Below are 26,320 nucleotides of genomic sequence, written 5' to 3' on the forward strand. Positions count from 1 at the left end.
GGAGGGAGTAGAAATGCATGAAGTGGATTGGTGGGTGAACGAACAGAGATGAACGACCACGAACAAACAGAGGAAGAAATAAAAATACAAAAATGGGTAAAGAAGATAAAACCAAATTGCAAAAAAAATGTACTGAAAACTTAAGAGGACAGACTGACGGAACAGGAAATGAAGAAAAGCACAAAGAGAAAGAGCAACTTAAAGGCCGCGGCGTACGAGAGAGACGAGAAGAGGACGAGAACGAGGATGAGCAACAGGATGGGGTGAAACAGCTGAAGGATGAACACAAAAGAAGAGAAAAAAGAGAGGGATCGGGGGGTGGGGGGGGGGGGGATGCAAAAACACTGTTTATGAAGCGCATGCAATGAGGGCTACAAGACTCCAAACACACAGCTGATACCACAGCAGACTGCAGATAGATTAGCTAGCACGCCAACAGCTGATAGATACCACAGCAGACTGCAGATAGCTTAGCTAGCACGTCAACAGCTGATAGATACCACAGCAGACTGCAGATAGATTAGCTAGCACACCAGCCATAGATCGATACCACAGCAGACTGCAGATAGATACCACAGCAGACTGCAGATAGATTAGCTAGCACGCCAACAGCTGATAGATACCACAGCAGACTGCAGATAGATTAGCTAGCACGCCAACAGCTGATAGATACCACAGCAGACTGCAGGTAGAATAGCTAGCACGCCAACAGCTGATAGATACCACAGCAGACTGCAGATAGCTTAGCTAGCATGTCAACAGCTGATAGATACCACAGCAGACTGCAGATAGATTAGCTAGCACACCAGCCATAGATCGATACCACAGCAGACTGCAGATAGATACCACAGCAGACTGCAGATAGATTAGCTAGCACGCCAACAGCTGATAGATACCACAGCAGACTGCAGATAGAATAGCTAGCACGCCAACAGCTGATAGATACCACAGCAGAATGCAGATAGATTAGCTAGCACGCCAACAGCTGATAGCTACCACAGCAGACTGCAAATAGATTAGCTAGCACGTCAACAGCTGATAGATACCACAGCAGAATGCAGATAGATTAGCTAGCACGCCAACAGCTGATAGATACCACAGCAGACTGCAGATAGATTAGCTAGCACGTCAACAGCTGATAGATACCACAGCAGAATGCAGATAGCTTAGCTAGCACGCCAACAGCTGATAGATACCACAGCAGACTGCAGATAGATTAGCTAGCACACCACCAGCTGATAGATACCACAGCAGACTGCAGATAGATTAGCTAGCACGCCAACAGCTGATAGATACCACAGCAGAATGCAGATAGATTAGCTAGCACGCCAACAGCTGATAGATACCACAGCAGACTGCAGATAGATTAGCTAGCACGCCAACAGCTGATAGATACCACAGCAGACTGCAGATAGATTAGCTAGCATGCCAACAGCTGATAGATACCACAGCAGAATGCAGATAGCTTAGCTAGCACACCAACAGCTGATAGATAGATACCACAGCAGACTGCAGATAGATTAGCTAGCACGCCAACAGCTGATAGATACCACAGCAGAATGCAGATAGATTAGCTAGCACGCCAACAGCTAATAGATACCACAGCAGACTGCAGATAGATTAGCTAGCACACGAGCCATAGATAGATACCACAGCAGACTGCAGATAGATTAGCTAGCACACCAACAGCTGATAGATACCACAGCAGACTGNCAGCTGATAGATACCACAGCAGACTGCAGATAGATTAGCTAGCACGTCAACAGCTGATAGATACCACAGCAGAATGCAGATAGCTTAGCTAGCACGCCAACAGCTGATAGATACCACAGCAGACTGCAGATAGATTAGCTAGCACACCACCAGCTGATAGATACCACAGCAGACTGCAGATAGATTAGCTAGCACGCCAACAGCTGATAGATACCACAGCAGAATGCAGATAGATTAGCTAGCACGCCAACAGCTGATAGATACCACAGCAGACTGCAGATAGATTAGCTAGCACGCCAACAGCTGATAGATACCACAGCAGACTGCAGATAGATTAGCTAGCATGCCAACAGCTGATAGATACCACAGCAGACTGCAGATAGCTTAGCTAGCACACCAACAGCTGATAGATAGATACCACAGCAGACTGCAGATAGATTAGCTAGCACGCCAACAGCTGATAGATACCACAGCAGAATGCAGATAGATTAGCTAGCACGCCAACAGCTAATAGATACCACAGCAGACTGCAGATAGATTAGCTAGCACACGAGCCATAGATAGATACCACAGCAGACTGCAGATAGATTAGCTAGCACACCAACAGCTGATAGATACCACAGCAGACTGCAGATAGATTAGCTAGCACGCCAACACCTGATAGATACCACAGCAGACTGCAGATAGATTAGCTAGCACGCCAACAGCTGATAGATACCACAGCAGACTGCAGATAGATTAGCTAGCATGCCAACAGCTGATAGATACCACAGCAGACTGCAGATAGATTAGCTAGCACACCAGCCATAGATAGATACCACAGCAGACTGCAGATAGATTAGCTAGCATACCACCAGCCATAGATAGATACCACAGCAGACTGCAGATAGCTTAGCTAGCATACCACCAGCCATAGATAGATACCACAGCAGACTGCAGATAGATTAGCTAGCATACCACCAGCCATAGATAGATACCACAGCAGACTGCAGATAGATTAGCTAGCATACCACCAGCCATAGATAGATACCACAGCAGACTGCAGATAGCTTAGCTAGCATACCACCAGCCATAGATAGATACCACAGCAGACTGCAGATAGATTAGCTAGCATACCACCAGCCATAGATAGATACCACAGCAGACTGCAGATAGATTAGCTAGCATACCACCAGCCATAGATAGATACCACAGCAGACTGCAGATAGCTTAGCTAGCATACCACCAGCCATAGATAGATACCACAGCAGACTGCAGATAGATTAGCTAGCACACCAGCCATAGATAGATACCACAGCAGACTGCAGATAGATTAGCTAGCATACCACCATCCATAGATAGATACCACAGCAGACTGCAGATAGATTAGCTAGCACACCACCATCCATAGATAGATACCACAGCAGACTGCAGATAGATTAGCTAGCATACCACCAGCCATAGATAGATACCACAGCAGACTGCAGATAGCTTAGCTAGCATACCACCAGCCATAGATAGATACCACAGCAGACTGCAGATAGATTAGCTAGCACACCAGCCATAGATAGATACCACAGCAGACTGCAGATAGATTAGCTAGCATACCACCAGCCATAGATAGATACCACAGCAGACTGCAGATAGATTAGCTAGCACACCAGCCATAGATAGATACCACAGCAGACTGCAGATAGATTAGCTAGCATACCACCAGCCATAGATAGATACCACAGCAGACTGCAGATAGATTAGCTAGCATACCGCCAGCCATGCAGTAGCAAAAAAAAACTCTACACACGTGCAATGCCGTTATTTTAGCGTTTTTTACACTGTTAAACTGTGACTCTTTATTAGACTCTTATCATTCTACATGACTTTAACTTCATCTTGTTTTCTTTGAGTAGAAGCTAAACCGTGTCCTTCAAGAAGAATGTTTGTTTGTAGTAGCTGTTAGTTGAGTAACAGTATGCCCCACCCATCCTAACCATAAATTAGGATTCTACAGGTAAACGGATTAAAACAGCGCCACAGGTATTATCCCTATATTCAATTTCAAAAGAGAATCAAACATTTTTTTATTAAAAAAAATGTATTCATTGAATAATTCCAAAAAAGGCCCAATCATGGTGTAAAAAGCAAACTGCTTATTAACATACTGTCTCAACCAGCGGTACCAGCGGTACCAGCGGTGGAGGACAACGCAGCGGACAGAAGGGACCGGCAAGGTTCTTCCACAGGCAACTCCTCATTCTGACTTTGATTGATTGGTTGATTTGTTAATTGATTGCTTGATCAATTGTGTGAAAAAGCCATATGGAAGAAGCTGCCAACCCCCCCCCCCCTCCCCCCCCCCCCCCCCCCCCTCCCCCCCCCCCCCCCCCCCTCCCACTGAGTTGAAGCAGGCATCTGCATGTGGGTACAGGTCAAGGCGATGGATCAAGTCGACAGGTTGCCATTTCGGGGGCAGGGTGCGTATGGGTATGCAGACGCAGCTCTGAAAGCGAGCGCGTGAGGGTGTGAGGGATGGTGAATGGGGACGGGAGAAGGGAGGTGGTGGTGCTGGGTGGCTGAGCCGGGTGACTCGAGGTGGGACAGCCACTGCTGTGGCACCTCTGCCGGTCGTTTGGTTGTCCTGTGTTTCTCAGTCCATCGCTGAGGACACCAAGTGTGTTCAAGCCCAGCACTAACACACCTGATTCAACTAAACAGCTAATCACCAAGCCCATTATGATTAGTACTGGGCTAGGAACCCCAAGCAATGGATGGGTAACATTGGTCTAAAGGACCGTGTTTACACAGTCAGACAAATTCTGATCTTTTTTTCTCCCACAAATTGGTCTTCTCACCAATCACATCAGATCTTTTCACACCAGATCTTATCTGAGTGAATCTGAATCTGAATTGGGCTACCTGTGTAAACGCAGCCATCACCATCTCTGCCTGGTTCCTGCTGGTCTTTACCGATCTAGTGTTGCATTCAAACAGAGGGGCTCTGTGGACTTTCTGTAGATGTGTCATATAGGGGTCATGTAGGGGTCATGTAGGGGTGTAGTGGGCCGTTTGTTTGTTTTTGTCTTGTGTTGAACCTGGGACCAATGTGAAAGAAAGTTTAAAATAAACATGACTTGTGTTCTGAGTGGGTAGTCTTCTGATAAAGCAGACATGGGTCTGTATCCCAAACGGCACCCTATTCCCTACATAGTGCACTACTTTTGACCAGTGTCTGATTGGCTCTGGTCAAATCTAGTGCACTACACGGGGAATAGGGTGCCATTTCAGACGCAGACCCACGCTAGCTATAATGAATGGTTTTGTGTATTTGACACGCTACGCTGCATTAGCATCACATTTAGAGGCTGGGAATTGGTCTACTAATGACTCCCCTTGGTATTTTATACTGTTTACATCCAGTAGTAATGGACTGTACCATTTACACAGACTCCCCTTGGGGTTTTATACTGTTTACATCCGGTAGTAATGGACTGTACCATTTACACAGACTCCCCCCTTGAGGTTTTATACTGTTTACATCCGGTAGTAATGGACTGTACCATTTACACAGACTCCCCCCTTGAGGTTTTATACTGTTTACATCCAGTAGTAATGGACTGTACCATTTACACAGACTCCCCTTGAGGTGAGTTTTATACTGTTTACATCCAGTAGTAATGGACTGTACCATTCACACAGACTCCCCTTGGGGTTTTATACTGTTTACATCCAGTAGTAATGGACTGTACCATTCACACAGACTCCCCTTGGCGTTTTATACTGTTTACATCCAGTAGTAATGGACTGTACCATTTACACAGACTCCCCTTGGCGTTTTATACTGTTTACATCCAGTAGTAATGGACTGTACCATTCACACAGACCCCCCTTGAGGTTTTATTCTGTTTACATCCAGTAGTAATGGACTGTACCATTTACACAGACTCCCCTTGAGGTTTTATACTGTTTACATCCGGTAGTAATGGACTGTACCATTCACACAGACCCCCCTTGGCGTTTTCTCCCGCTCCCGTCCGTGAATCTGTGCGGTGTCTGAAATGGCACCTAATTGACCCACACGGCCCTGGTCAAAAGTAGTGCCCTATGTACCAACCCTACCCACTGAGTAGGGTGCCTATTCCTCACTGCTGTTTAAAGTCACGTTGTGCTCTGTCTGACAGATTCATTACTTCAACATTTCTATTTGTTTCCTGGTGTCATAATGTCTTAAAGTACAAATCAGAATGTCCTTGTTGTTTTGTTTCATAATGTCTTAATGTATAAATCAGAATGTCCTGAAATAATATCAATATCGGTTTAACTCTGTTTTCCATAATGACTACTTGCCGCTACAGGCAGGCATTCTTAAACTGATTGATAAGACATACTAACTGATTGATAAGACATACTAACTGATTGATAAGACATACTAACCGATTGATAAGACATACTAACTGATTGATAAGACATACTAACTGATTGATAAGATATACTAACTGATTGTTAAGACATACTAACTGATTGATAAAACATACTAGCTGATTGATAAGATATACTAACTGATTGATAAGACATACTAACTGATTGATAAGACATACTAACTGATTGATAAGACATACTAACTGATTGATAAGACATACTAACTGATTGATAAGACATACTAACTGATTGATAAGACATACTAACTGATTGATGCAGCCAGGGGGTTGATGTCTAGATGTAGCAAGGAGACAGACAACGTAACATACAGTACAGACAGTACTGCAACACAAATGGCTCCCTATTCCCTATGTAGTGCACTACTTTGACCAGAGCCCTATTCCCTATGTAGTGCAATACTTTGACCAGGGCCCATAGGGCTTTTAACTAGTGCTACCAGCCCGAACCGAGTGAGAGTGAGAACATTTTTTTTTTTTTTTTTTTTTGTTTACCTTTATTTAACTAGGCAGGTCAGTTAAGAACAAATTCTTATTTACAATGACGGGCCTACCCCGGCCAAACCCGGACGACACTGGGCCAGTTGTGCACCGCCCTATGGGACTCCCAATCACGGCCGGATGTGATACACCCTGGATACGAAGCAGGGACTGCAGGGCCTTTAGATCGTTGTGCCACTCGGGAGCCTAAAACATGTTTCCCGCATGTAGTGCACCCTATTCACTACGTAGTGCACTACCTTTGACCAGAGCCTTCAGGATTTACTTTACTTGGCTTCAGCCCTTGGCTCCTATAAGGAGAATAGGCCATTGACGAATGTTGTATCACATCCAGGCTTACCTTACTGCGAAGTAAGATAAGCCTGAAGACTCTGGTCAAAGGTAGAGCACTACGTAGTGAATAGGGTGCCATTTCGGAAGCACCCCTGAATAGAGACAGATATAGGTCAAAAGTCGGAGGAGTTTTATCCAATTCCTTACCTGGAAATCTGTGACCAGGTCGCGTCCCAGGATGCCGATGGGCGAGTCTCGTGACATGGAGGTGACCCCAGACAGGAAGCTACTGGACTCTGTGAGGTTGGGCAAGGGTGACAGGTCGTCTCCCCGATCCCGGTCACCTCCCTTCTCCCTCAGGCCCTCTCCCAGGTGATCCACCTTCTCCATGAAGATATGGAGCTCTGTGCGGAAGGCCTTCATACGGGTGTTGATCGTGTCCAGGACCTGTGAGTCTGGTTTGGGATCGGGGAGGCGGGTGGTGTCTTCTTTAAACCCCTCCAGAGCCAGACTCAAACTGTCCCCTCCTGTTATTAAAATCTTTCCCTCGTAGATCAGACTGTCCGTGTCGCTAATGAGACGATCTACGGTCTTCCCAAGGCGCTCTGCTTCTCGTTTGACATTCGTGAACGTCTCGCGGTCTTCTCGCCTACGATTAGATAGTTCGGTGGCGCTGAGCCCGCTGAGCTCGTCCGAGGGCTTGTGACTTCCAAACCCCGAGGTCGTGGTGGTCTTCTCAAAGAGGTCCTCCGAGTCACTCTCGCCACCGACAGGCCCCTCTCTCTTGGGGTGAAGTAAGAGGAGCCTCCCAGTTTCTTCCTCCTCTGTGGCGTCACGGTGGCCGGTGTCGCTGTCTGCATCGCTGTCCCGCGGGGAGCCGGTGCGGAGGCCCAGGTGTTGGGCCAGGTCACAGCGCTGAACGTTGGACATCAGGACTCTGTTCTCATACTGCAGCTTCATCACCTAGATGAGGACACGAGACACCATTATGAAAGCTTTAGAGACAAGTCAACATTATGAAAGCTTTAGAGACAAGTCAACATTATGTTAGCTTTAGAGACAAGTCACCATTATGAAAGCTTTAGAGACAAGTCAACATTATGAAAGCTTTAGAGACAAGTCAACATTATGAAAGCTTTAGAGACAAGTCAACATTATGAAAGCTTTAGAGACAAGTCAACATTATGAAAGCTTTAGAGACAAGTCAACATTATGAAAGCTTTAGAGACAAGTCAACATTATGAAAGCTTTAGAGACAAGTCAACATTATGTTAGCTTTAGAGACAAATCAACATTATGAAAGCTTTAGAGACAAGTCAACATTATGAAAGCTTTAGAGACAAGTCAACATTATGAAAGCTTTAGAGACAAGTCAACATTATGAAAGCTTTAGAGACAAGTCAACATTATGAAAGCTTTAGAGACAAGTCAACATTATGAAAGCTTTAGAGACAAATCAACATTATGAAAGCTTTAGAGACAAGTCAACATTATGAAAGCTTTAGAGACAAGTCAACATTATGAAAGCTTTAGAGACAAGTCAACATTATGAAAGCTTTAGAGACAAGTCAACATTATGAAAGCTTTAGCAACGTCCTAAATGGTACCCTATTCCTTTTATAGTGCACACCTCCATCATGCTGCCTCACACAGAGCATTATGGGTACTGTAGTCCATCACGCTGCCTCACACCTCATTATGGGTACTGTAGTCCATCATGCTGCATCACACAGAGCATTATGGGTACTGTAGTCCACCATGTTGCCTCGCATAGAGCATTATGGGTACTGTAGTCCATCATGCTGCCTCACACTGAGCATTATGGGTACTGTAGTCCATTATGCTGCCTCACATAGCACATTATGGGTACTGTAGTCCATGCTGCCTCACCTTCCCACTGAGCTCATTTATCTGCATCCTGGCTGACTTCAGCTCCTCGATCATCACCACACCGCTTCCGTTACCCCCGCCTCCTCCGTTACTCCCATTACCGGACTTCATCATCATCATCACTCCGACATCGACCTCCTCGTCTCTCGGGCCGAACTTGAAACGGTTCAGTTCGGAGGTCAGCTGCTTGTTGTGGTCCTCGATCTCCGAGATGGACCGCCGGAGAAGTTCTGCCTCTTCCTCTACGAACTGTAGGTGGCGCCGCAGCTCCCCGGCGGACTCCAGAGCGTCTCCGCCGTACGGGGAGGAGGGCATGCTGCTGAAGGGCTCCCGGCCGAAACAGTCCCTCTCGTACTGGCAACGGATGTCCTCGTTCTCAGCCCTCAGGCCTCGGTTCTCCACCTGATAATAATGAACACAATGATTAGGAAGCGATCTTCGTTTAAAGGAATAAATCAAAGTACTGCAGGAAGGGGAAACAAAAGACAATAGCACCCTATTCCTTATGTAGTGCACTACTTTGACCTAAACCCCGGGCTCTGTCTATAGTAGTGGATAGGGACCTGGTCTATAGTAGTGCACTACATGGATTAGAATGGGATAGTGTTCCATTTTCAGACACACCCAGGATCTGGCCACTCACCTCCAGCTCTACAATTTTCCTCCCCAGAATATTCGCCTCTTCCTCCACCAGTTTGAGTCGGAGCCGTAGCTCGGCCTCCCTGGTGCTGTGGGGCCCACCACCTGCGAGCTCTGCCAGGGGTAGAGGGCTGTCCACGTCCCCGTAGACTGACTTGTACTGCTGGATCTCCTGCTCTAGCTTGTCCTTCTCCTTCCCCAGCTTGGCCATCTTCTTACGCATGAGGGTGGCCTCTTCCTTAGAGAACTGCAGCTGACACCTGAGATCTGCACTGTCCTCCTGTGAAGAGGAGGCGGAGGAGGAGGAGGGGGGAGGAAGAGGGAGGAGTAGGGGGGAGGGGAGGAGGGAGGGAGGAGGGGAAGAGTAGGAGGAAGAGGGAGGAGGGGAGGAGGGAGGTGGAAGAGAGAGGAGGGGGAGGAGGAGGGAGGAGTAGGGGGGAGGGGAGGAGGGGAGGAGGAAGAGTAGGGGGGAGAGAAGAGAGGGGGGAGGGGGAGGAAGAGGGATGGGGGAGGAGGGGGGAGGAGGGGGAGGAGGGGGGAGAGGAGGGGGAGGAGGAGGAGGAGGGGGAGAGGAAGAGAGAGGAGGAAGAGAGAGGAGGGGGAAAGGAGAGAGGGGAGGGGGAGGAGGAGGGGGAGAGGAGGAGGGAGGAGGAAGAGGAGGAAGAGGAGGATGTCATTAGTGTACGCTCATTGTGAAATCAGATTGGGTTTATGTGATAGAATGTATAATAGAAGCCTGCTACCTGGGTCAGAGATGATAGAATGTGTGATAGACGTCTCCTACCTGGGTCAGAGATGATAGAATGTGTGATAGACGTCTCCTACCTGGGTCAGAGATGATAGAATGTGTGATAGAAGCCTCCTACCTGGGTCAGAGATGATAGAATGTGTGATAGAAGTCTCCTACCTGGGTCAGAGATGATAGAATGTGTGATAGAAGTCTCCTACCTGGGTCAGAGATGATAGAATGTGTGATAGACGTCTCCTACCTGGGTCAGAGATGATAGAATGTGTGATAGAAGCCTCCTACCTGGGTCAGAGATGATATAATGTGTGATAGAAGTCTCCTACCTGGGTCAGAGATGATATAATGTGTGATAGACGTCTCCTACCTGGTTCAGAGATGATATAATGTGTGATAGAAGTCTCCTACCTGGGTCAGAGATGATATAATGTGTGATAGAAGCCTCCTACCTGGTTCAGAGATGATATAATGTGTGATAGAAGTCTCCTACCTGGGTCAGAGATGATATAATGTGTGATAGACGTCTCCTACCTGGGTCAGAGATGATAGAATGTGTGATGGAAGTCTCCTACCTGGGTCAGAGATGATATAATGTGTGATAGAAGTGTCCTACCTGGGTCAGAGTGTCACGTTCCTGACCTTATTTCCTTTGTTTTGTCTTTGTTTAGTTGGTCAGGACGTGAGCTGGGTGGGCATTCTATGCTATGTGTTTCTATGTTGGGTTCATTTTCAATTAGCCTGATATGGTTCTCAATCAGGGGCAGGTGTTTTACGTTTCCTCTGATTGAGAACCATATTAAGGTAGGCTGTTCTCACTGTTTGTTTGTGGGTGATTGTTGCTGTGTCTGTGTTTGTTCGCCACACGGTACTGTTACGTTTCGTTCGTTCGTTCGTTTGTTCCTGTTCGTGCGTTCATTTTTATATGTTCTCAAGTACAGGTCTGTTCACGTCATTTTGTTATTTTGTATTTTGTCAAGTGTTCTTCGTGTTCGTCTTATTCAAATAAATCATTATGTATTCACACTACGCTGCGCTTTGGTCCGATCCTTGCTCCTCAGACGAGGAGGAAGACGAGCGTTACAGAATCACCCACCAACCAAGGACCAAGCAGCGTAGTAACGGGCAGCAGCGACAGCAGCGGCAGCATACACAGGACTTCTGGACATGGGAGGAAATTCTGGACGGTAAGGGACCCTGGGCACAACCTGGAGAATATCGCCGCCCTCGTGAAGAGCTGGATGCAGCTAAAGCCGAGAGGCGGTGGTATGAGGAGGCAGCACGGAAGCAAGGCTGGTAGCCTGTGAGTCAGCCCAAAAAAAATCTTGGGGGGCTACAAGGGAGTGTGGCAAAGTCAGGTAGGAGACCTGCGCCAACTCCCCGAGCTTACCGTTGAGAGCGAAAGTACGGGCAGACACCGTGTTATGCGGTAAAGCGCACGGTGTCTCCTGTACGTGTGCATAGCCCGGTGCGGTACATTCCAGCTCCACGTATCGGCCGGGCTAGATTGAGCATTGAGCCAGGTGCCATGAAGCCGGCTCAACGCGTCTGGTCTCCAGTGCGTCTCCTCGGGCCGGCATACATGGCACTAGCCTTACGCATGGTGTCCCCGGTTCGCCAACACAGCCCAGTGCGGGTTATTCCACCTCCCCGCACTGGTCGGGCTACGGGGAGCATTCAACCAGGTAAGGTTGGGCAGGCTCGGTGCTCAAGGGAGCCAGTACGCCTGCACGGTCCGGTATATATCCGGCGCCACCTCCCCGCCAGCCCGGTACCACCAGTTCTGGCACCACGCACCAAGCCTCCTGTGCGTCTCCAGAGTCCTGTGCGCCCTGTTGCTGCTCCCCGCACTAGCCTTAAGGTGCGTGTCCTTAGCCCGGTACCACCAGTTCCGGCACCACGCACCAGGCCTACTGTGCGCCTCAGCCAGCCAGAGTCTGCCGTCTGCCCAGTGCCGCCTGCACTGCCCGTCTGCCCAGAGCCGTCTGAACTGCCCGTCTGTCCTGAGCCTTCAAAGCCGCCCGTCTGTCCTGAGCCTTCAAAGCCGCCCGTCTGTCCTGAGCCTTCAAAGCCGCCCGTCTGTCCTGAGCCTTCAGAGCAGTCCGTCAGTCAGGAGCCACTAGAGCCGCCCGCCAGACAGGAGCTGCTAGAGCCGCCCGCCAGACAGGAGCCGCTAGAGCCGCCCGCCAGACAGGAGCAGCCAGAGCCGCCCGCCAGACAGGAGCAGCCAGAGCCGCCCGCCAGACAGGAGCAGCCAGAGCCGCCCGCCAGACAGGAGCAGCCAGAGCCGCCCGCCAGACAGGAGCAGCCAGAGCCGCCCGCCAGCTGTGACCTGCCAGTGCCGTCCGCCAGCCGTGACCTGCCAGTGCCGTCAGCCAGCCGTGACCTGCCAGAGCCGTCAGCCAGCCGTTACCTGCCAGTGCCGTCAGCCAGCCGTGACCTGCCAGAGCCGTCAGCCAGCCGTGACCTGCCAGAGCCGTCTGCCAGCCGTGACCTGCCAGAGCCGTCAGCCAGCCGTGACCTGCCAGAGCCGTTACTCAGTCCGGAGCCGCCCCTCAGTCCGGAGCCGCCCCTCAGTCCGGGGCCGCCCCTCAGTCCGGAGCCGCCCCTCAGTCCGGAGCCGCCCCTCAGTCCGGTGCCGCCCCTCAGTCCGGTGCCGCCCCTCAGTCCGGTGCCGCCCCTCAGTCCGGTGCTGCCCCTCAGTCCGGTGTTGCCCCTTAGTCCGGTGCTGCCCCTTAATCCAGTGGGGTTAATATGGTGGGTAGCCATTAGGAGGAGGCCACGGAAGCGGGGACTAACTATGGTGGGGTGGGGACCACGTCCAGAGCCAGAGCCGCCACCGTGGACAGATGCCCACCCAAACCCTCCCCTATAGGTTCAGGTTTTGAGGCCGGAGTCCGCACCTTGGGGGGGGTGGGGGGGGGGGGGGGGGGGTACTGTCACGTTCCTGACCTTATTTCCTTTGTTTTGTCTTTGTTTAGTTGGTCAGGACGTGAGCTGGGTGGGCATTCTATGTTATGTGTTTCTATGTTGGGTTCATTTTCAATTAGCCTGATATGGTTCTCAATCAGGGGCAGGTGTTTTACGTTTCCTCTGATTGAAAACCATATTAAGGTAGGCTGTTCTCACTGTTTGTTTGTGGGTGATTGTTGCTGTGTCTGTGTTTGTTCGCCACACGGTACTGTTACGTTTCGTTCGTTCGTTTGTTCCTGTTCGTGCGTTCATTTTTATATGTTCTCAAGTACAGGTCTGTTCACGTCGTTTTGTTATTTTGTATTTTGTCAAGTGTTCTTCGTGTTCGTCTTATTCAAATAAATCATTATGTATTCACACTACGCTGCGCTTTGGTCCGATCCTTGCTCCTCAGACGAGGAGGAAGACGAGCGTTACACAGAGATGATAGAATGTGTGATAGAAGTCTCCTACCTGGGTCAGAGATGATAGAATGTGTGATAGAAGTCTCCTACCTGGGTCAGAGATGATAGAATGTGTGATAGACGTCTCCTACCTGAGTCAGAGATGATATAATGTGTGATAGAAGTCTCCTACCTGGGTCAGAGATGATAGAATGTGTGATAGAAGTCTCCTACCTGGGTCAGAGATGATAGAATGTGTGATAGACGTCTCCTACCTGGGTCAGAGATGATAGAATGTGTGATAGACGTCTCCTACCTGGGTCAGAGATGATAGAATGTATGATAGACGTCTCCTACCTGGGTCAGAGATGATAGAATGTGTGATAGAAGTCTCCTACCTGGGTCAGAGATGATAGAATGTGTGATAGACGTCTCCTACCTGGGTCAGAGATGATAGAATGTGTGATAGACGTCTCCTACCTGGGTCAGAGATGATAGAATGTATGATAGACGTCTCCTACCTGGGTCAGAGATGATATAATGTGTGATGGAAGCCTCCTACCTGGGTCAGAGATGATATAATGTGTGATAGAAGTCTCCTACCTGGTTCAGAGATGATAGAATGTGTGATAGAAGTCTCCTACCTGGGTCAGAGACTTCTTGTCTCTAAATGTTTCCCTGCTTCCTCTCCGCCGTGTACCAGTCTGTGAGAAGGAAGAGAAAACACAAATATCAGAGGACAACACTGGCTACGTACAATAACTAGGACTAGGTGGGGACAATGATTTATACTGCTTCAATCCTCAAAACACTTTTTCCTTTTTGACAGAACACATGTAACTATAGAAGTAGAATGAATAGAACGGTCTCGGAACCTCTAAACCTGGCAAAAAGGGTAAAACTGTGGGCAAAGCCCTGTTTCTGTGGAGAGTGTGGGGGAGATATGGACCTGGCGAATATTTCACTGGTGCTGGGACTGGGGTGGCTTAACAACAAACTCACATACTTTCTCATCCGGGTCTTCCTCAGATTGGAAGACATGTTGTGCCCAAATTAAGTACGTACAGACAGACAGACAGACAGACAGACAGACAGACAGACAGACATCGAGAGACTGACCAACAGAGAGACAGACAGACCAACAAACACAGACAGACAGACAGAGCAACAAACAGAGACAGGCAGATAGACCAACAGACACGAGAGACTGACAACCACTGTGACAGACAGTCAGACAGACAGACGTACAGTACTGACGTACAGTACTGACAGACAGACAGACAGACAGACAGACAGACAGACAGACAGACAGACAGACAGACAGACACAGACATCTTATTCTGTTTCCGACTCAACACACACCACATTTCCACAATAGCCTGTCCTGAGCATTTGCCTGCCTGTCTGTCTTTCTGTCTGTTTATGTCTGACATTTGAAATGTGTTCTAACGAGCTCTGCATCACGCAAAGCCAGGATCAAATGTGTCCTTCTGCACGATAGCTTAGTGTTTTCACTGACTGACTGTCAACCCTTTACCCATAATGCTCTATGTGAGGCAGCATGATGGACTACAGTACCCTGCCAGATAAACCCATTCAACTTCAAATCCACTGCTCTCTTTGTGTGGACATCCAAATATGCATACTACACACACAGACACAGAAATGTATTGTTTACACACACACACACACACACACACACACACACACACACACACACACACACACACACACACACACACACACACACACACACACACACACACACACACACACACACACACACACACACACACACACACACACACACACTTGCCCCCTCTGTCCTGTGTTTACTGGTGATGTAAACGAAGTGGGTTCCCCAACATAAACTGACACCAGGAAGTGAGTCAAGGTCTGTCCTTGTCCGGCTGTAACGAGGTCTCAGTCTTTTCACCTGGCTAGCCATCTGATTCCTATAGTGTATCAGCTATCCCAGCTAGGCTATATCAGTCCCCTACGATGGCGCTAAAGGACAGCCCCAAGACAGCAACTTTCAGTTTGTACAAATTCAATGACATGCCTTTTTGGTTTACGCAACGCCCCCAGTACCACTCTGCCACTTTCTCCTCTGTCCCTCGAATCACAGATTCTGTGTGGAAATGGCCTGTAGCAGAGGACGCAGAGGTGTAAAATGTACTCAATTGTCATACTTGAGTAAAAGTAAAGATACCTTAATAGAAAATGACTCAAGTAAAAGTGAAAGTCACCCAGTAAAATATTATTTGAATAAAAGTCTAAAAAGTATTTGGTTTAAAATATACTTAAGTATCAAAAGTAAAAGTATAAATAATTTCAAATTCCTTATATTAAGCAAACCAGACGGCATCATTTTCGTGTTTTATTTTATTGACGGATAGCCAGGGGCACACTCCAACACTCAGATATAATTTACAAACAAAGCGTTTGTGTTTAATGAGTCCGCCAGATCAGAGGCAGTAGGGTTGACCCGGATGTTCTCTGTTTAGTGAGTCTGCCAGATCAGAGGCAGTAGGGTTGACCCGGATGTTCTCTGTTTAGTGAGTCTGCCAGATCAGAGGCAGTAGGGATGACCAGGGATGTTCTCTGTTTAGTGAGTCCTCCAGATCAGAGGCAGTAGGGATGACCAGGGATGTTCTCTGTTTAGTGAGTCCTCCAGATCAGAGGCAGTAGGGAGGACCAGGGATGTTCTCTGTTTAGTGAGTCCTCCAGATCAGAGGCAGTAGGGTTGACCCGGATGTTCTCTGTTTAGTGAGTCTGCCAGATCAGAGGCAGTAGGGTTGACCCGGATGTTCTCTGTTTAGTGAGTCTGCCAGATCAGAGGCAGTAGGGAGGACCAGGGATGTTCTCTTGATAAGTGTGTGAATTGGACCATTTTCCTGTCAAAATGTAACAAGTACTTTTGGATGTCAGGGAAAATGTATGGAGTAAAAAGTACATCATTTTCTTTAGGAATGTAGTGAAGTAAAAGTAGTCAAAAATATAAATAGTAAAGTACAGATTCCCACATAAACTACTTAAGTAGTACTTTAAAGTATTTTTACTTAAGTGCTTTACACCACCACTGAGTGGATGTCATTAGCCCCAGCAGTCTTAAATCGGCAGTATCGGCTAGCTTGCCAGTATAAGGATCCCTGACACCATCCTGTATAATTTGTTCCCTGCAGGCCAGGGTGACAGTAAGGTCTAATCTCTCTGGGGAGAGACAGGATTAAATATCTCATTGCACAGAGCTGTTCCAGGCCCGACTACCACAGACCTCCCTGGCTATACTGTATCCAGAATGCACCAGGCTTGGCTCGATTCCATTACAATTCAGAAAGTAAACCATATTCCAATTCCACATTTTCCTGTGTACTTCCTGAATTGACTGGAATTAAAATGGCATTGACCCTTAACCCTGGTATACACACAGTCAGCTACAACCCATAGATATATATATAACAGCTGACCAGGGTCGCTGGCATTCAGCAGGGTGGGACTTAACGTGGCAGATAGATATTCATTAGAAATGATATGATTGGAGCTGATATGACTGGAGCTGATATGATTGGAGCTGATATGATTGGAGCTGATATGATTGGAGCTGATATGACTTGGGCTGATATGACTGGAGCTGATATGATTGGAGCTGATATGATTGGGGCTGATATGATTGGAGCTGATATGATTGGGGCTGATATGATTGGAGCTGATATGATTGGGGCTGATATGATTGGAGCTGATATGATTGGAGCTGATGTAACAGTATAACTTTAAACCGTCCCCTCGCCCCGACACGGGCGCGAACCAGGGACCCTCTGCACACATCGACAACAGTCACCCACGAAGCAGCGTTACCCATCGCTCCACAAAAGCCACGGCCCTTGCAAAGCAAGGGGCAACACTACTTGAGTCTCAGAGCAAGTGACGTAACTGATTGAAATGCTACTAGCGCGTACCCGCTAACTAGCTAGCCATTTCACATCCGTTACACTGATATGATTGGGGCTGATATGATTGGAGCTGATATGATTGGGGCTGATATGATTGGAGCTGATATGATTGGGGCTGATATGATTGGAGCTGATATGATTGGGGCTGATATGACTGGAGCTGATATGATTGGGGCTGATATGACTGGAGCTGATATGATTGGGGCTGATATGATTGGGGCTGATATGACTGGAGCTGATATGATTGGAGCTGATATGATTGGGGCTGATATGATTGGGGCTGATATGATTGGAGCTGATATGATTGGGGCTGATATGACTGGAGCTGATATGATTGGGGCTGATATGACTGGAGCTGATATGACTGGAGCTGATATGATTGGAGCTGATATGATTGGAGCTGATATGATTGGAGCTGATATGACTGGAGCTGATATGATTGGAGCTGATATGATTGGGGCTGATATGATTGGGGCTGATATGATTGGAGCTGATATGATTGGAGCTGATATGATTGGGGCTGATATGATTGGAGCTGATATGATTGGAGCTGATATGATTGGAGCTGATATGATTGGGGCTGATATGATTGGAGCTGATATGATTGGGGCTGATATGATTGGAGCTGATATGATTGGGGCTGATATGATTGGAGCTGATATGATTGGGGCTGATATGATTGGAGCTGATATGATTGGGGCTGATATGACTGGAGCTGATATGATTGGGGCTGATATGATTGGGGCTGATATGACTGGAGCTGATATGATTGGAGCTGATATGATTGGGGCTGATATGATTGGGGCTGATATGATTGGAGCTGATATGATTGGGGCTGATATGACTGGAGCTGATATGATTGGGGCTGATATGACTGGAGCTGATATGACTGGAGCTGATATGATTGGAGCTGATATGATTGGAGCTGATATGATTGGAGCTGATATGACTGGAGCTGATATGATTGGAGCTGATATGATTGGGGCTGATATGATTGGGGCTGATATGATTGGAGCTGATATGATTGGAGCTGATATGATTGGGGCTGATATGATTGGGGCTGATATGACTGGAGCTGATATGATTGGAGCTGATATGATTGGAGCTGATATGATTGGGGCTGATATGACTGGAGCTGATATGATTGGAGCTGATATGATTGGGGCTGATATGATTCGGGCTGATATGACTGGAGCTGATATGATTGGGGCTGATATGATTGGAGCTGATATGACTGGAGCTGATATGATTGGGGCTGATATGACTGGAGCTGATATGATTGGAGCTGATATGATTGGAGCTGATATGATTGGAGCTGATATGACTGGAGCTGATATGATTGGGGCTGATATGATTGGAGCTGATATGATTGGAGCTGATATGATTGGGGCTGATATGATTGGAGCTGATATGATTGGGGCTGATATGATTGGAGCTGATATGATTGGGGCTGATATGATTGGAGCTGATATGATTGGAGCTGATATGATTGGGGCTGATATGATTGGAGCTGATATGATTGGAGCTGATATGATTGGAGCTGATATGATTGGGGCTGATATGATTGGTAGCTGATATGATTGGAGCTGATATGATTGGAGCTGATATGATTGGTAGCTGATATGATTGGGGCTGATATGATTGGTAGCTGATATGATTGGAGCTGATATGATTGGAGCTGATATGATTGGTAGCTGATATGATTGGAGCTGATATGATTGGTAGCTGATATGATTGGAGCTGATATGATTGGTAGCTGATATGATTGGGGCTGATATGATTGGTAGCTGATATGATTGGAGCTGATATGATTGGAGCTGATATGATTGGTAGCTGATATGATTGGAGCTGATATGATTGGTAGCTGATATGATTGGAGCTGATATGATTGGTAGCTGATATGATTGGTAGCTGATATGATTGGAGCTGATATGACTGGGGCTGATATGACTGGGGCTGATATGATTGGAGCTGATATGACTGGGGCTGATATGATTGGTAGCTGATATGACTGGGGCTGATATGATTGGATGTCAGAGTCGTGTATAGGTGGCAGGGAAGTCAGGCGCAGGAGAGTCAAATGGAGTCATTTAATGAATGTCCCAGTAACATGCTCCATAACACTAATAAGAAACGAACTTAAACAAATATGGGTACGAAGACCCATCGCGCACCTATACACATAAAAAACAACACTAACAAGAAACAATCTCTGACAAAGACATGAGGAGAAACAGAGGGTTAAATACACAACATGCAATGGATGGGATTGGAAACAGGTGTGTGAGAATATTTTATTTATTTATTTTTATTTTACCGTTATTTTACCAGGTAAGTTGACTGAGAACACGTTCTCATTTACAGCAACGACCTGGGGAATAGTTACAGGGGAGAGGAGGGGGATGAATGAGCCAATTGTAAACTGGGGATTATTAGGTGACCATGATGGTTTGAGGGTCAGATTGGGAATTTAGCCAGGACACCGGGGTTAACACCCCTACTCTTACGATAAGTGCCATGGGATCTTTAATGACCTCAGAGAGTCAGGACACCCGTTTAACGTCCCATCCGAAAGACGGCACCCTACACAGGGCAGTGTCCCCAATCACTGCCCTGGGGCATTGGGATATTTTTTTAGACCAGAGGAAAGAGTGCCTCCTACTGGCCCTCCAACACCACTTCCAGCAGCATCTGGTCTCCCATCCAGGGACTGACCAGGACCAACCCTGCTTAGCTTCAGAAGCAAGCCAGCAGTGGTATGCAGGGTGGTATGCTGAATACAAGACAAAACCAATGGAAAAATGAAAAATGGATCAATGATGGCTAGAAGACCGGTGACGTCGACCGCCGAACACCGCCCAGACAAGGAGAGGCAACGACTTCGGCAGAAGTCGTGACACTGGAGCTGATATGATTGGTTGACTCTACATATCAGACAGAGGCCTATCTGTTCTACACTCTCTATATCTATCTGACTGAATACAACCCTGGTCACAGCAGTATAATCTCTAACCCTGGTCACAGCAATATAATCTCTAACCCTGGTCACAGCAGTATAATCTCTAACCCTGGTCACAGCAATATAATCTCTAACCCTGGTCACAGCAGTATAATCTCTAACCCTGGTCACAGCAGTATAATCTCTAACCCTGGTCACAGCAGTATAATCTCTAACCCTGGTTATAGCAGTATAATCTCTAACCCTGGTCATAGCAGTATAATCTCTAACCCTGGTCACAGCAGTATAATCTCTAACCCTGGTCATAACAGTATAATCTCTAAACCCTGGTCACAGCAATATAATCTCTAACCCTGGTCACAGCAGTATAATCTCTAACCCTGGTCACAGTAGTATAATCTCTAACCCTGGTCACAGCAGTATAATATCTAACCCTGGTCACAGCAGTATAATCTCTAACCCTGGTCACAGCAGTATAATCTCTAACCCTGGTCACAGCAGTATAATCTCTAACCCTGGTCACAGCAGTATAATCTCTAACCCTGGTCAAAGCAGTATAATCTCTAACCCTGGTCATAGCAGTATAATCTCTAACCCTGGTCATAGCAGTATAATCTCTAACCCTGGTCACAGCAGTATAATATCTAACCCTGGTCACAGCAGTATAATCTCTAACCCTGGTCACAGCAGTATAATCTCTAACCCTGGTCACAGCAATATAATCTCTAACCCTGGTCACAGCAGTATAATCTCTAACCCTGGTCACAGCAGTATAATCTCTAACCCTGGTCATAGCAGTATAATCTCTAACCCTGGTCACAGCAGTATAATATCTAACCCCGGTCACAGCAGTATAATCTCTAACCCTGGTCACAGCAGTATAATCTCTAACCCTGGTCACGGCAGTATAATCTCTAACCCTGGTCATAGCAGTATAATCTCTAACCCTGGTCATAGCAGTATAATATCTAACCCTGGTCATAGCAGTATAATCTCTAACCCTGGTCACAGCAGTATAATCTCTAACCCTGGTCATAGCAGTATAATATCTAACCCTGTTGAATAGATAGATAGATAGATAGATAGATAGATAGATAGATAGATAGATAGATAGATAGATAGATAGATAGATAGATAGAGGGAGATAAATAGATCGATAAATAAATAGAGATAGATAAATGTGTATGTAGCACGTAGCATGTAGCACGTAGCATGTAGCACATAGCATATAGCATGTAGCATGTAGCATGTAGCATATAGCATGTGGCATGTAGCACGTAGCATGCAGCTCCCTGGTGGAGTTCACTTCCACTGTTGTTAAATAAAGTATACAGATTTGATCATTCTGTTGTCGCTGAAAAATGTACTGCTCCGCAGGAAATGCCGATTAGCATCGTGATTTGCATAAATTAATTGAAAACCTCACACTAACACACGGTTATGTTAGGAGCATTGGACATGTCATGTAGTCTAATTTGGGCAAGCCAGTAGACTAACCACCGGTCAAGCAACATCATGGACTAAACGTTCAAATCCTGATGCTGCAGGATTCTTTTGCAGCGACAATACTGGTTCAAATTAAGATCCCACACCTGTAGGCGGCATGCTGTATGAAGGACAGCATCTGGAAATAGCTGTGACAGTGATAATGTAAACATCTCTAAACCAATCAAAAATAGCTCAATTAAATACATCCTGCAGAGACAGAGAGAGAGAGAGAGAGAGAGAGAGAGAGAGAGAGAGAGAGAGAGAGAGAGAGAGAGAGAGAGAAAGAGAGAGAGAAAGAGAGAGAGAGAGAGAGCAACATAGAGAGAGCGACAGTGAGAGAGAGAGAGAGAGAGAGAGAGAGAGAGAGAGAGAGAGAGAGAGAGAGAGAGAGAGAGAGAGAGAGAGAGCGTGCGTGTTCGTGCATGTCTGTGTGTGCCAGACTAGAGGCAGCTCTTGGAGGTCACTCCAAAGTCAGTTGATCCACAGTGTTTATCAAATAAACACATACTCAGACTAGTCCACATCGACGGCCTCCATCTTGGTCCTCTCCTCTGTAGGCTAGTCCACATCGACGGCCTCCATCTTGGTCCTCTTCTCTGTAGACTAGTCCACATCGACGGCCTCCATCTTGGTCCTCTCCTCTGTAGACTAGTCCTCATCGACGGCCTACATCTTGGTCCTCTCCTCTGTAGACTAGTCCACATCGACGGCCTCCATCTTGGTCCTCTTCTCTGTAGACTAGTCCACATCGACGGCCTCCATCTTGGTCCTCTCCTCTGTAGACTAGTCCACATCGACGGCCTCCATCTTGGTCCTCTCCTCTGTAGACTAGTCCACAGCGACGGCCTCCATCTTGGTCCTCTCCTCTGTAGACTAGTCCACATCGACGGCCTCCATCTTGGTCCTCTCCTCTGTAGACTAGTCCACATCGACCGCTTCCATCTTGGTCCTCTCCTCTGTAGACTAGTCCACATCGACGGCCTCCATCTTGGTCCTCTCCTATGTAGACTAGTCCACATCGACTGCCTCCGTCTTGCGTCCCACAATGTACCAATGTTCCGGCTCAACACAGTCACTCCTGTTGCCTAGAGTCGCAACACAGTCACTCCTGTTGCCTAGAGTCTCAACACAGTCACTCCTGTTGCCTAGAGTCTCAACACAGTCACTCCTGTTGCCTAGAGGCTCAACACAGTCACTCCTGTTGCCTAGAGGCTCAACACAGTCACTCCTGTTGCCTAGAGGCTCAACACAGTCACTCCTGTTGCCTAGAGTCTCTACACAGTCACTCCTGTTGCCTAGAGGCTCAACACAGTCACTCCTGTTGCCTAGAGGCTCAACACAGTCACTCCTGTTGCCTAGAGGCTCAACACAGTCACTCCTGTTGCCTAGAGTCTCAACACGGTCACTCCTGTTGCCTAGAGGATCAACACGGTCACTCCTGTTGCCTAGAGGATCAACACGGTCACTCCTGTTGCCTAGAGTCTCAAAACAGTCACTCCTGTTGCTTAGAGTCTCAACACAGTCACTCCTGTTGCATAGAGTCTCAACACAGTCACTCCTGTTGCCTAGATGCTCGACATAGTCACTCCTGTTGCCTAGAGGCTCAACACAGTCACTCATGTTACCTAGAGTCTCAACACAGTCACTCCTGTTGCCTAGAGGATCAACACAGTCACTCCTGTTGCCTAGAGGATCAACACAGTCACTCCTGTTGCCTAGAGGCTCAACACAGTCACTCCTGTTGCCTAGAGGCTCAACACAGTCACTCCTGTTGTCTAGAGTCTCAACACAGTCACTCCTGTTGCCTAGAGTCTCAACACAGTCACTCCTGTTGCCTAGATGCTCAACATAGTCACTCCTGTTGCCTAGAGGCTCAACACAGTCACTCCTGTTGCCTAGAGGCTCAACACAGTCACTCCTGTTGCCTAGAGGCTCAACACAGTCACTCCTGTTGTCTAGAGCCTCAACACAGTCACTTCTGTTGTCTAGGGTCTGTATTTACGAGACTACTATCACCCAGGTCCTAGGGACCCACACTGTGTGCAGGCTTTTGTTCCTGCCCTACACATACACACATAATTCAACTGATCACAACGTTGATGATTAGTTGAATCTTCACACGCCGGTCCCCCGTGGAGACCCTTCACACGCCGGTCCCCCGTGGAGACCCTTCACACACCGGTCCCCCGTGGAGACCCTTCACACGCTGGTCCCCCGTGGAGACCCTTCACACACCGGTCCCCCGTGGAGACCCTTCACACACCGGTCCCCCGTGGAGACCCTTCACACACCGGTCCCCCGTGGAGACCCTTCACACGCCGGTCCCCCGTGGAGACCCTTCACACGCCGGTCCCCCGTGGAGACCCTTCACACACCGGTCCCCCGTGGAGACCCTTCACACACCGGTCCCCCGTGGAGACCCTTCACACGCCGGTCCCCCATGGAGACCCTTCACACGCCAGTCCCCCGTGGAGACCCTTCACGAGCCGGTCCCCCGTGGAGACCCTTCACACACCGGTCCCCCGTGGAGACCCTTCACACGCCAGTCCCCCGTGGAGACCCTTAACACGCCGGTCCCCCGTGGAGACCCTTCACACGCCGGTCCCCCGTGGAGACCCTTCACACGCCGGTCCCCCGTGGAGACCCTTCACACGCCGGTCCCCCGTGGAGACCCTTCACACGCCGGTCCCCCGTGGAGACCCTTCACACGCCAGTCCCCCGTGGAGACCCTTCACGAGCCGGTCCCCCGTGGAGACCCTTCACACACCGGTCCCCCGTGGAGACCCTTCACACGCCAGTCCCCCGTGGAGACCCTTAACACGCCGGTCCCCCGTGGAGACCCTTCACACGCCGGTCCCCCGTGGAGACCCTTCACACGCCGGTCCCCCGTGGAGACCCTTCACACGCTGGTCCCCCGTGGAGACCCTTCACACGCCGGTCCCCTGAGGAGACTCTTCACACGCCGGTCCCCCGTGGAGACCCTTCACACGCCAGTCCCCCGTGGAGACCCTTCACGAGCCGGTCCCCCGTGGAGACCCTTCACACACCGGTCCCCCGTGGAGACCCTTCACACGCCAGTCCCCCGTGGAGACCCTTAACACGCCGGTCCCCCGTGGAGACCCTTCACACGCCGGTCCCCCGTGGAGACCCTTCACACGCTGGTCCCCCGTGGAGACCCTTCACACGCTGGTCCCCCGTGGAGACCCTTCACACGCCGGTCCCCTGAGGAGACTCTTCACACGCCGGTCCCCCGTGGAGACCCTTCACACGCCGGTCCCCCGTGGAGACCCTTCACACGCCGGTCCCCCGTGGAGACCCTTCACACGCCGGTCCCCCGTGGAGACCCTTCACACGCTGGTCCCCCATGGAGACCCTTCACACGCCGGTCCCCTGAGGAGACCCTTCACACGCCGGTCCCCTGTGGAGACTCTTCTTCCCCAGTGCAGTCAGACCATTATGATTATGTGCCAACAGGGTCTCTGTGCCACCAGGGTGAGTGTCTATGGTAGGTAGGGTAGGACCTTGGTGAGAGAGCGTACATTTTTCTTTTTTCTTTTCTTTTTAAATGTCGCCAACAAAACAATAAACAACAAAAACGAACGTGAAGGCTATACATGCATTAAACGAAGACAACAACCCACAAATAAGGTGGAAAAACAGGCTGCCTAAGTATGATTCCCAATCAGAGACAACGATAGACAGCTGTCCCTGATTGAGAACCATACAGGCTGCCTAAGTATAATTACCAATCAGAGACAACGATAGACAGCTGTCCCTGATTGAGAACCATACAGGCTGCCTAAGTATAATTACCAATCAGAGACAACGATAGACAGCTGTCCCTGATTGAGAACCATACAGGCTGCCTAAGTATAATTACCAATCAGAGACAACGATAGACAGCTGTCCCTGATTGAGAACCATACAGGCTGCCTAAGTATAATTACCAATCAGAGACAACGATAGACAGCTGTCCCTGATTGAGAACCATACAGGCTGCCTAAGTATAATTACCAATCAGAGACAACGATAGACAGCTGTCCCTGATTGAGAACCATACAGGCTGCCTAAGTATAATTACCAATCAGAGACAACGATAGACAGCTGTCCCTGATTGAGAACCATACAGGCTGCCTAAGTATAATTACCAATCAGAGACAACGATAGACAGCTGCCCCTGATTGAGAACCATACAGGCTGCCTAAGTATAATTACCAATCAGAGACAACGATAGACAGCTGCCCCTGATTGAGAACCATACAGGCTGCCTAAGTATAATTACCAATCAGAGACAACGATAGACAGCTGTCCCTGATTGAGAACCATACAGGCTGCCTAAGTATAATTACCAATCAGAGACAACGATAGACAGCTGTCCCTGATTGAGAACCATACAG

At 48.3% G+C, this 26,320-nt stretch overlaps 1 protein-coding gene across 3 annotated transcripts in view; it reads right to left on the bottom strand.

Annotated features, from left to right (window-relative positions):
• LOC129823556 (microtubule cross-linking factor 1-like) overlaps positions 1 to 26,320 on the bottom strand; it is a 162,492-nt gene that overhangs the window by 83,041 nt on the left and 53,131 nt on the right. For all 3 annotated transcript variants that reach the window (XM_055882382.1, XM_055882383.1, XM_055882384.1), the window contains exons 4-7: positions 14,168 to 14,227; positions 9,430 to 9,705; positions 8,787 to 9,188; positions 7,104 to 7,859 (exon numbers count right to left, since the gene is read on the bottom strand). In XM_055882382.1, coding sequence (XP_055738357.1) covers positions 7,104 to 7,859; positions 8,787 to 9,188; positions 9,430 to 9,705; positions 14,168 to 14,227 — 1,494 coding nt within the window. The remainder of the gene's footprint in view (positions 1 to 7,103; positions 7,860 to 8,786; positions 9,189 to 9,429; positions 9,706 to 14,167; positions 14,228 to 26,320) is intronic.

Source organism: Salvelinus fontinalis, chromosome 26 (assembly GCF_029448725.1).
Source record: "Salvelinus fontinalis isolate EN_2023a chromosome 26, ASM2944872v1, whole genome shotgun sequence".
Lineage (NCBI taxonomy): Eukaryota > Metazoa > Chordata > Actinopteri > Salmoniformes > Salmonidae > Salvelinus > Salvelinus fontinalis.